This window comes from Temnothorax longispinosus, chromosome 1, assembly GCF_030848805.1.
Source record: "Temnothorax longispinosus isolate EJ_2023e chromosome 1, Tlon_JGU_v1, whole genome shotgun sequence".
In the NCBI taxonomy this organism is placed as follows: domain Eukaryota; kingdom Metazoa; phylum Arthropoda; class Insecta; order Hymenoptera; family Formicidae; genus Temnothorax; species Temnothorax longispinosus.
This window is the reverse complement of record NC_092358.1, coordinates 10231393-10244114: the sequence shown is the minus strand read 5'-3', so window position 1 is coordinate 10244114 and position 12722 is coordinate 10231393. Positions and strand designations below refer to the sequence as shown.

Sequence of the window (12722 nt, the reverse complement as noted above, 5' to 3'; positions counted from 1 at the left end):
AAATCGTCTAATTTATCAGCTGGTCGTATCAACAAATGTTAGTTAACAAATGATCAGTTAATTTTGCTGGCTGTCTTTATGAGCGTAAAATATATTAATTTATAAATACGAATATTGCAGGGTAAATTTCAAAAAGAACGAAAAGAATTACAATGCTGAGAACAGCGAGGTTTTCAAAATGGTCCAAGAAGCGGACAAGGAGCCAAAGACCCCAGAACCTGGTTAGTAACATTGGACATTACAATTTCTGAAGAAATTGAACATTAAAATTTATTAATACTAATATACATATATATAATTATTTCTATTATAACATTTATATATACATAAATGTTACATGAGATCGCTAAAGAACGTATATTACACGAAATATATGCTCATCCGTGTATCTTTAATATCACTTGTTGAAATCTAGTTAGTCTACGATGTAATTCAAACAACTTTTCCTATTCTTTGAAATATTGAATAACTTCAAAATTTTACAATATCAAATTTTTATGGTGAGATGTTTGCAAGTCAAATAATTTATTATTTATCCTGTTAATTATATGTTACTGTAACTGCAATCTCACATTTTGCAATGCATTCAGCATACATAAGATATTCTGCAAATTTACGTAAAAATAAGAATAGAGAGTAATCTATTTACGACTATTCTATCTGAGACTTATCCACATTTGTCTATCTGAGAAATCGATGCGTTCTTCGGCGATTGACGGCTGGGCCAGAATCGGTTCCAGCCAACCTGTTGCATGCCGATACGATAACTTGTTTGCGAAATAGCGGAGCCAAGTGCCGTGAGCGGCGTGATAACGCCATCCTCGCCCGCCCTGGCAGGACTGAGGCCCGTCCAGGCGCCGGAAACGAAGCCGCAGTCGCCGTCGACGCCGCAAACGAGCTTACCACCAGGACAGAACATTTGTGCCGAGTGCGAAAGGCTCATCGTGTAAGTTTACGTGACTCGAGACGCGTTTTGGTCGCGTCTATTTTATTTTCAGAGGCTAGACACCGGCGAGAGAGAGGAGGTAGTGCCGACAATTACGATTGCATTCCACGACGACAACCACTTTCTCACTTACGTGCGTGCGAGACGTATTGAATGTCGTGCGGATTTCCGATTCTCAGATTAAAGTACTTATCTCATGATAATACAGATTTGTTAGATTTATTAGATTTATATCCGTCTATTTAATATCTACATATATATTAGTTAATTAATTTTTAGATTTCTAATTCTATATTAAGTAACGTCTGCGAAAATCTCTTTTGAATTATTTAATAATCGTGTTTTAATCTGGGAATGCAGAGACTCGCACGGATTGGCGAACGCGATCGCCGAGGGGCTTCGTCGAAAGAGTGCAGTTCTCATTCTCCTATTCGACACTTTCCCGATGCTGCCCGGTTGTCATGGCGCTTTTTCTCTACTTCCATGTCGTAGTTCCTTCAAGGACAGAATATTACTCCTCGGTGAGCCACGCGGTTGGCGGGAGGGCCACTTCACCGAGGTCACCTACGCCTCTGTTTCATGCTATGGGCGGTGATGGTAGCGCACCTGCTGATAGCAGGCACTTTGTATGGATGGACGAATCGTACGGAAGGAATCGAGAACCGCAACCGCAAAAGCAGGAATCTTCCGCCGGGTCGGGCTCGTCGACGCCGGGCGGGGTCGTTTGTAGCAACTGCGACCGAGTGATCGTGTAACTATTTACGAGCGAGACTCTTGCCACCCTTGTGCACGAGACGGCCCACGGCGGGTTTCGTTTTGGCGTTTTCGAGATGTTCGCATTCGCATACTGAGAACGATATGATCGCGGTGCGACAAAATTTCTAGAAATTATTAACTGCACGGAAAGAACGGTTTTGCTGAAATATCTAATGTAGCTAGATACAGATCTGGAATAATTATAGTAGGTCGCTGAATGATGATAATGCTGTAAAACATTTTGACATTTTAGCAATCAGTTTGAGTGTTCTACATAATTATTTTAATGGTGCAACAAAATTATTTTCACCGTTCTTTCCGTGTGTATATAATGATCCAGATTCTCCTAGTTTATCAATCGCAATAGATATTTAAAGGTTAAATGCGTTCATCAAAATTGCTTGTTTTTTTTTAATTATAAAGCTTTTTGTTAATTACAAATCTGTAAAAAATTATTATAAAAATTAAATTATTTAATCAACAAAGTATTAATATCGGGTTTTGATGAATTAAACTTAAATTAAAATGGCTAATACATAGATAAAAATTTTAGGGGGTTAATGAAATATTTTTCTCGGTTAGCATATTTTAATAATATTAGTCTGTGTAGAATATCAGTAATATGCGTGCATATAGTAGAAAATAATTTATAATTTAATAGACATAATTCTCATAATCTTGTCGTTCTCAGTTGGCGATTTATGCGCCTCGAATGATCGTCAAAAATTCTCGAAAACGATGCCGTTCTGAATTGCTCGATTGTCGTATGCTAGTATCATCTTGAAGATTTCGATTCGAAGAAAACGCGTGCACGTCTCTTTATTTCTATATATTGTATTTAATTTATATATAACATTATAGAGTAGAGTTATCGGGTAACAGTAATAGCCCGATAATAAATGCGAAATAAAAATTAAATTAAACTATAAATGAGTGGTATAAATTTGCGTAGAAATTGCATAATTTGTAGAAATTAATTTACGCGATAAGAGAAGTGCACATTTGTCTTCTTGATGAATTCGAAGCACGCCTTTCTCTGCCACCTCTTTTCGTCAATATCGCTTCTTCAGAAAGAGCGAATACTTCGATGGTTGCGCATTTTTATTATCACTGTTATCTCTCGCTGGGCGAATTTTTGCTGGTCATATAAGTATATAATCATTCCAGCTTACAGCTTACAACCTACTGGAAGTCGTATCTGGGCGAAACGAAAGTTTCTTATTCGCTCGCAGCTTGAACGCAGCCCTATCTAAATGTCTTCTCTTTTACTCTTTGCACTCTTAATAGCACCTTTCGCGCATTTATAGCACACTGAATGATTGATAGTAACGTATACAAAAAAAAACTGCTTTCGATGTTGTAAACATTTCTGTGGATTTTTATTTTTGTCGTATTTTTTTTAACCAAAATATTTTTGCGATACTTTTTTCTCTTTTTTTTCTGTGCTCGATGATCAGTAAAAAATAATTTTTTTACGCGAAGAAATGTACAGACGGTATTTTACGACAAAAACATTTAAAACTTTATCTTTTACTATTTTTTTGCAAGCATTATAAAAGTTATATTAAAATATATCAATTTTTTTCCCCTAAAGAATAGGTCGTAATCTTGATTATATAAGGAAATATTCATTATTACGAACAATACAATCACAACATTACACTACACTTTCAAACATTCATACATATTATGATCTACCCAGTTTTGAATATCAGTTATTTTTTACAGCGTTATATTTTTCAAGATATTTACTCCCGTTACAGAAATCAATTCTAAATACGTTCTTTGTAGCTTTATTTGTTTCATCGCTCTCATTCGAATATAATTCTCACGGAGATCACAATATAAATAATAGTTATTCCCTCCTTCGTCGAGGTATCGAGTTTCTTATGTTTCCTTCCTCTCTTTTTGAATTCGAGTGAATAGCAATAAAGTTAAAAACTCGTGGCACATCCGATGCGCCGTAATCTCCGCCGTTTATTGTTATTTATTGTTACATTAAGGAAGATTAATTACTGCATTGGGATGTAAAATAAACGTTATTAATTTACTTATTCTCCCGCAGAGGTGTCTTCGTCAGGATCAAGGAAAAGAACCTCCACGTGGAGTGCTTCAAGTGCTCGACCTGCGGAACGTCCTTGAAGAATGTCGGTTACTATAATATCAACAATAAATTGTACTGCGATATCCACGCGAAACTCGTCGCCAGGCAAAATGCTCCGGCTGGTCTTGCACCCATCACTATACCGCCGTAAGTTATACGATATTATAGTACTTATCTTACACGTTACACGCTTGAAAAGCTTAATATAGAATTTTATAAAAATAAAGACAAAAATAAGGATATAATAAATATATAAGACAGAAATAAAAATAAAATAGGGATAAGTGTAAGTGTAAGTAAACGAGTAAGTTGGGATGATATTGAATGCAGATAATTGACAAGATGTATCCTTTGCAATTCGACAGAGGTGGCAAAGCACCAGCTAGTACCATTAGCGCGGCATTGGCGAATGCACCTTTATCGCCACCCCTCAGCAATCACGGATCGTCGCCTCAGCCATTCTCCGTGAGTTGCTTCATCATAATTTGATTCTCTTTACGAGGCATGGTCACGGACGGACTTTTTCGCGCACGCATTTTCTTGTTGTGCCCGTTTTGGCATGGCTTATGAAAGCGAGTATTTTGCATTGAGCTGTGTGGCTTTGCTGCACTCGCGTCTGATTTCACGGAATTTCTTACGATCGCGAGTCGCGCGAAGGTCGCGCGGCAAAATTTCTCGGGCATTAACGATTTCTCTCTCGAAACACGCGGCGGAAACAATAGCCATACAACCTCTAGTTTAAAAGATTTAAATTTGATAATAATTTTAGCGATTAAATAGTAAGAGAGCTTGAAAGAATATACATATCGTGTATCGAATAATCGAAAATATCTCCGCGACGTATTTTGAACACCGAGACATTCGCATTTATTTCTTTTACATTCTTATAAAATTTGAAAAACTTTTTTTTATAATAAATAATAAGATACTTGATTATTATAAATTCGCGATGATCGCGCCGCGTGCCGCGAAAGATCTGTTTCCGGCGAGCGGGACGCGCGCTTATCTTGAGAGTTTAACAAGTGTGGTCCTTGCTTGGCACTAATCGCTTTTCCAGGCGTGCAATCGTACGAGCCCCGATTCCGGATCCCAGCGTACGTGGCGATCAGCTTCGAATACGAACGGATGCATCAGGAACGGCGAGTGCAACGGCGAGTCGAAAACGTTCACGAGCACGATCACCATCCAAACAGGTGGCACAGAGGTTGGCAACGTGCTCGAAAACTCGATCTCTGCATTCGCTCACGCTAACGTACTTTTCATCGTGATTCCCTTATGTAAATGATCATCAAATAATCACTAAGCCAAACTGACGTAATCGAGATGAAATATTATAAATGTAGTATTTCGTGATATGTTACATTTATGTATTACTATATCATAAAATATTGCATTGTGATATGTATATAGTAAATTAAATGTTACAGGCATCGGTGTCTTAAATTATATTATGACGTAATATTGTAGCATAAAATTTCTAGCATAATAGAGAAATGATATGTATACAAAATACAGACATAATTGATTACTTTTCATATCCATACGCGATATGAAAAGTAATCAATTATGAAAAGATTAACTGATACGCAGAACGAGAAACGTATCGATCTGAAAATTTTTGTTAATGACCAATACGCTAACGATCATCGAAGAGTCATCTATACTGAATCAAATATTATTACGAAACCGATTAATTAATCACTGGTTTGTTATTCACCCAAAGTGTCCTTGAATCAGTTGACTGCCTAGTTAAATTAATCATCATCTTCGCGACCGACTATTTCGAACTTGTGACTAATTAGCCTGTCGTAAGCGGGACCGTTTCTCTACTGATTCGTCTTTTCTCCCTCTCGCTCTCCCGTCCTCTCTCTCTCTCTCTCTCTCTCTCTCTCTCTCTCTCTTTCTCTCTCTCTCTCTCTCTCTCTCACACACACACACACACACACACACACACACACACACACACACACACACACATATCTTGTTTTTAATCGTTCGTCCCACGTGACATCGTTGTGTCGTTTTGTGCATTGCAGCCCACCACCCGCCTTGGCATCCCGCCTGTCGATTCACCCAGCTTACGATCAGTCCAGGTAAAGTCCCAGCACGATTCGTAACGCTCTCGTTTATCTCGATCGCTCTTCATCGTTAGTATATAATTTATTTCATAAAAATGGACAGCGTGTGAAACGTTGCTTCGACTCAATGCCGCGGAAATTAAATAGAATTTTTGTCATAGAAACTGTATCAAGATAACAATTATAAAGTGATGTTTTACCAGTGCGATTGAAAATCGTTGATCTTGGAGCCTTTACATAATATATGAAAGATATGAAAAATTAAGTTTTAAACTGCTAAACTGTTTTTCTCTTTGTTATGTATATATTAAATTTTCAATTGATTGAAATTTAAATTCAAAATTGGCATAATGTAAAACGTAATGACATTTTAGAGCAATTAGTCAATGTAAAGATATGCTCGCTTTAATTTACTTTAAAATTGACTAAAATTGTTCTATTTGCAGAAGAATAATAATTTCTAAAACTAATGATTTTTTAAATATATTTTTAAATATAATTTTATGATTTTAAATAAATAAAAATTAAAATTTTTTAAATGGGTAATTATCTTCATATCATGATAAAGTATCATGGAAATATTTTTGATCATGTATACACGCGGGCACACGTGCAGCAATTAATTATCCCCCAAAATTTCATGTGCTGATAATTAAATTGTATGCAATTGTTTGCATGACCTCCATAGCTGAAATAACGGTTTTAAGCACGGGAGGAGTACAATGTTCCTTCCTTGAGACTTCGCGCGATATGGGTCACTGATTAACCTATCGTACTTTTGCATTAACAGGCGTTATCAAGGCAGCGAAATCTCGCATGTTCGGCTATATTTGGCACTGACAACCTTTTGCAATCTGTTAATTCTGTGGTTGTGATTTTACTTTACGCCTCATCTCTCTTGACGACAGATTTTATTTTATTTTATTTACTTGACTCAAGAATTATCAATATCCAAAACAAGAAAATAATAACTGATATAAAATAAACTACTATATTAAAATATTATAAAACATCTTATTTCTCATCATATAAAAATTACACGAAAATCTGTATTACGATAATAGCAATTAAAGAGAAAAATTTGTGAATTTATAGGCACCAACGAGCAACAGTCTCATTGGTCCTAAGCCCTTCGGTGGATCGAGTGGCTTTCCATCGAGTGGCTTTCCATCGAGTCTGTCTCCGACTCCGACATTGAATTCCGGAAGCAGTACCTTGCCACGCCCTCAAAGCCAGACTGTGACAGGTAAGTCAATCTTATTATTAATATGAATAGGTTCGATGTGTAAACTTAAAAAATTTCAACAGCACAAGAGTGACGAAAACTCGTTTATCTTTATCTGTATATTTTGTATGTAATTCAGATTACATAATATCGCATTAAAAAAATATCGCAAATACAAGAAGACGAATGAAGGTAATGTGTGGTGATGTTAATTAAAAAATTTTTAAAGATGTATCAAAATCTATATTTTTTGTCACAAGTCGAAATATTCGATCCGCCGAAATATTTATTCACAACAACGGATAAATAACAGATAATTTTGTCGCCTCTTTTCTTCATCTTTTTTTTTTATTCGGAGAACCTGCGTCGATTTTACGCAGTTATCTTCGAGAAGTTCGAAGGAGCGATCTCGTAATCGATTTAAGATAATTGTGATCTCGTCTTGTGCGTCCGTGGCCTAACTCTGCCTTCGATTCTTGCAAATAGGTCGGTACTCTACCCTGCCAAAGCCAAAAAGTTCGCCTTTCAGAGGTACGACGAATAGATTAGAGCCGCCGGTTGACCGAGTTTCGAGCTTTGGCTGATACGCCTCCTTTGGCTTACGTTCTCACATTTTATATCGCTCTTTCTCCCTTGCACGCAGCTCGTATATACACACGTATCGTATCATTATATCGAACAATCGATCGATCATTGGTCCTCGCAGTATTGGTCGTCTGTATCGTAATGGTTTCTTTAAATAGCAATAGAGAGAGAGAGGAGGAAAGGTCCTCTCTCAGTTTCGATCGTCTCATTTCTTGGCTCCTTATCATTCGTCGTTATCTCGACGACGACGGCGAACTCTGAGAGCTATGACAGTTTGTAGCGACCTTCCAATATGCGTTTTCATCCCTTTCAACTTTCATACTTTAAAAACTTGCACGATGCACTCGAAAAATTATTCAAAAGTTAGTATCTTAAGTTTGTTTGGTATACCATGAGAGAAAAAGTTTAAATTAGGAATCGTTTGTAATAAAATCAGTAATTTAATATTTAATACTATGATAATACTTAGCTGTACATTGAGAAAATAAATGTTTTCTTTTGTAATCTTTTTTCTCTTTAATAATTATTATATAATTTCTTTTCTAGAAAATTTATACAATATTTTTTTTAGATTAAAAAATACTTAGTGTTATTTTCAAAGAAATATGTTACTAATTTCAACATAGAAATATTATATTTCTATATAAGAACATCTAGCAACAATTTTTTCTGGAAAATAGGAATCAATTCCCATGTCTGTTCGTGAAATTTGACCGTGTGTTATCGTGCCTCTCTTTCCGCGCATAATCTTTCTTTTATCTTTTTTCAGCCGGTCCGTCTTTCAACCCGAAACCCAGACCCTTCTCCCTCACATTCGCATGAATCAATAGCTCTCAATGGCGCCGTCGTCGTCTTCATGCTGGCAACCGAAATGCAAACACGATCAAGATGATAAAAGTGCCAGACTATAAACACTCATTTTACTACTCACGATTTTTCTTTCAAGTTTTTTTTTTAGAAAGTTTTTAACATTTCTCGATAATTAGATGATATGGATGAAAAAAATCCATAATTATTTTAATATATATTTATCAGTTGATCAATAATATTGCAACGCTTATTATATTATATTCCAATAATGTTCGGAACGGTTTCTGTTTGATCTCTTCCGAAAAAAAGAAATCGTGAGATAGCACACTGACTTAACAATACTTCTAAAGCGTTACTTGATGACAGTTTATCAAGGTGTTGAATAAATAAATGCAGATGCGAAATAAAGCATAAGTTCTTCATTGAACGAACAACGAACGCACGTCTACTTTGGTTTTTTTTTTACTGCGTCACATCATTTAATCGATACTCGCCCATGAATTGACACTTGCAGGATTTTTCTTCGCTTCGCATCGATAATTTCAAATATTTGGGATGTATCAATGCTAATACGCATTGTTATTGTAGAATCTTTTTGCTACTGTCGACCGTTCATGAAAGCGACGTTTAACACAAGAAGGCACGCAGCTTTTCACGCTGCTCTATTTAAAGTATTGAGTGTTGAGTGATTATCAAGAATGCACATTTGCCGATTTAGATAATAATGATTAAAGAAGATCTTTTCACAAAGACTAAATCTTTAATTAAATGCCATATGATTTTTGCTTCTTTTTCTTAATTTTGCGTACCGGGCTGTGCTCGTGGTCCTCTTCCGTCGAAAAAAAATCACCAGATTAAATAAAATTATTTATTAAACTAAAATATAACTTTATTCTTCTTTGTCATTCTTTAAATATTAAAAATTCTAGCAAAATATCTTACAAATAAAAAGTTAATTACATGGTTTTAAAAATTTATAATAAAGAAAATAGACAAATACCTTTTAATGCACATTTGCATAAACGTAATAAGAGATATAATTAATTTTTTAAATACATATAAAATAATGAATATCATTATAACATACATATATATTTTAAATATTTAATAATTATTCGTCTACATTCCTTTTTTATAATTACTAATATATGAAATTATGACAAACTCTTATTATTAACTTTCTTATTTGGCAAGCTTAAACAATATTTATTCCGCTTGCATTTAAAATGTATACTTTTATAGATTCGGAAAGAGACCACGGGCGCGCGCGGTTCATCGTGCTTCTTACTCACTGCAAATTTCTCTGTTTCTTTTGTTTGTTCTTTCTAACGTACCCTGACGAATCTAATCAATCATTTACCCTCCCGAACGCGTGCATTATACACGTTTTCGTGTGTCGTGTTTTGCTCTTCCCTGCAATTCCGGCGAACTATCTTTATCGCTCATCTCGCCATCCCCCATTTGTCATCCCAGAAACCTCCAACAGCGAGACTTACGAAAGATCCTGCTATTACGAGATCGTAAAAAGCACGAAGGATCAGACCTCCCGTCCCGGCTCCGTAAAGTCCCGCCGGAGCCTCGTTTGGCCACCTCCGAAACCTATCGAAGATATCACATATCCCACTGCCAGTCCCCTATACATCAATCCAAATCCTATTCTCGACAAAAGGTGCCATCAGATCAAAGAGAAACGCGCCAGCATTGAGGCTTGCGAGCGAGCTTTGAGCCACAGAACCGAGAGGCATCGGAGTGAGAGCATCGATCGAGAGGTCGAAAGGGTATTGAAGGAGAACAGTCGTCGGCACAAAATTGACGCGATGGATCGGATAAGTTGTCCCGGGCAACCGGCATACCGGCGTGTAGAGCTGGTAGACACCAGCAGTAGAACTTCTCGATCGGATGTGACGACCTCAAGGCCAAGTTCAACCGACAGCGTCCGAAGGTCGCTGACGCCCACCAGAATCGTTCAACCGATTCCAAAACCTTGGACCGCAACCGTCAGCAGCGGCGGTACCAATCTTTATCAGCAGAGTTATGCAGTGCCGGCACAGCAGGAACAGCCTGCTGGACAGATTTGCAAGAAGTTCATGCAGCGGGAGGTCTGTCACCGAGAACGTATATCAAGCGGCAAAGAACATCGGGAAGAACAACGAGCTTACAGAGCAGAGATTTGTCGAAGGGAGCAAACAATTTGCCCGAAACCGCCCTTGCCCGCACCTAAGCAGGAACCAGCAGAGACGGTCAAAGAAATCGACACGGAAGTAACTGATCTGAGGGGTGATGATACGGATGAAGTGGACACTTCAAAGGGAATTCAAGGCGAACATGATCTCATCACCGAGACGGCTGAAGAAACGGTGGACGGTATGCGCACGAAGCAATCGGCAACTTTTGAGAAAACCGTGGAGAGAGTGTCGTCACCGATAGAGAGATCTATCGAGCCGATGATAGAGGAGGCGGGAAACAAAACGGAGTCTCAGTGTTTCGCGAGAAGAACCGAAAGACACGTCAACCGAGAAGTAGAGGACACAATGGAACGAACTGTGGAGGAATCCGCCGAAACGGTTACGTCGGCTATCGATGCCCAGCAGATGTGCGAGAAAGCAAAGCAAGAGGAAGAGGAGAGAAAGAGAGAAGAAGAAGAGGAAGAGCGAAGAAAAGAAGAAGAAGAAAGAAGGAAGCGCGAGGAAGAGGAACGAAGACGTCAGGAGGAAGAAGAAAAGAGAAAACGAGAAGAGGAGGAAAAAACCAAGAAACATGTGACCTTTAATGAAGAGGATGAAGAAGTCGAGGAAGTACTAGAGCAGCCATTGGGCAGGACTGTCGTGCGAGAAGAACGCATTACGGAATCGGACGGGTCCACTCCGGGACGCTGCAAAATTACAAAGGAGACATATGAAGAAATCACCGAAGAAGTGCTGGTCCAAGAACGTGTGAGAAGAAAAGGAGCCGTAGAAGACGAGCGTAGAAAGAGCTTGCGCGAACAAGTAGAGGTCCATCAAAGTCTCCGGGACCAACAGGCGCCGGAGAGAAAAAATGTTGTTGCAAGGTATGGACAGCAGCCCCAGGAGACCATGGAGACGTGCAAGAAGAAGGTGCAGTTCTTGAAGGAGACGGAGACCGGTCCAAAACCCTTGCCAGACACGCCTGTAAAAAATTCCACGCCTAAGGAGTGGAAATCCGAGATGGTAAACGCCTTGACGACCGCATCTGATCGGCCGTACACACCGCTGAACGCTACGTCTAGTGTGAAGGAACTCTACACCGAGGAGACCATCTATCTGGACCACAGGTGTCGACCTAAGCCACCGCCGCCCAAAGAGGAAATCCGACCGATCTCGCCTTTCCAGCAAGCACTGACAATAGCGCCTGAACGATCCTATACTCCTTTGAGTCGCGAAATCGGGCCGGAAGATCAACAGATTGCCAATAGATCGCAGACTCCGAGTCTTCAGGCTCAGAATAGCGACTATTGCCCGCCGTTAAATATTCTATACGGTAAAGAGGGTACGACGAGAGAATCTTATGCGCGTGAGCAGATGTGTTTCAAGAAAGAAATCAAGGAATCAAGACCGCGACCTTTGCCCACTCCACCGCCTGATCACCGTCTGAGAGATTCCTCGGCATCACCTGCCGCGAGACCTCGACCAGAAACGCCAAAATCATCCAAATCTCTCACGGCTTGTCTAAAAAAACCAGACGCCATACCGGCCTATCAGAAGAACTTGGTGGCGATGAAAAAGGGACCTGTAGAGAGTCAGCCGTTCGTTCCCAGTAGAACACCAACTCCAACGCCTGGCAGATCCAAATCACCTGCTCAAGGACCGCCCGAGCCGCCGGCTTGTTACGTGAAGGCTCAAGCCGCAAGAGTTCGAGAAGATCCACCACCATCGAAACGCGGTGGATCAGTACATTTCCCTTCACGCAAGACCATCTCTTACCATGTGGAGGAGGATACCGACAGCGGTCACAGAAAGCAGGAATATTCCGCTTCGAGGTCCGTTAACTACGACGAGAAGGAGACCAGCAGTCTCGACGCGGGTCCGACGGACGCACTTTATGCCCAGTTCCAGGAAACACGGTGTATGACGAGCGAAGAGACTAGCGAGCAGGCGAATACTGCGACCCAGGTGAAGAAATCGCTTCAAGTAGTAGAAGATTATGAGAAATGCGAGCAAAAAGAAATATTACCGGCATTACCGTCGCAGAATCCGAAAC

At 39.1% G+C, this 12722-nt stretch overlaps 1 protein-coding gene across 7 annotated transcripts in view; it reads left to right on the top strand.

The window, feature by feature from the left end:
• The window catches only part of LOC139824668 (PDZ and LIM domain protein Zasp), a 34942-nt gene that overhangs the window by 16169 nt on the left and 6051 nt on the right, over nt 1-12722 (top strand). For 2 of the 7 annotated variants that reach the window (XR_011735232.1, XM_071797193.1), the window contains exons 5-12: nt 121-221; nt 1439-1697; nt 3768-3953; nt 4172-4271; nt 4864-5010; nt 5843-5899; nt 6980-7130; nt 7596-7640. Coding sequence is in view for 6 of the 7 variants with exons in the window: in XM_071797193.1 (XP_071653294.1) it covers nt 121-221; nt 1439-1697; nt 3768-3953; nt 4172-4271; nt 4864-5010; nt 5843-5899; nt 6980-7130; nt 7596-7640 (1046 nt within the window). In the remaining variant the exon portion in view is untranslated. Of the gene's footprint in view, nt 1-120; nt 222-783; nt 947-1438; nt 1698-3767; nt 3954-4171; nt 4272-4863; nt 5011-5842; nt 5900-6979; nt 7131-7595; nt 7641-12722 lie in introns of all 7 variants that reach the window. The other 5 variants (XM_071797212.1, XM_071797199.1, XM_071797202.1 and 2 more) reach the window with 4 other exon arrangements.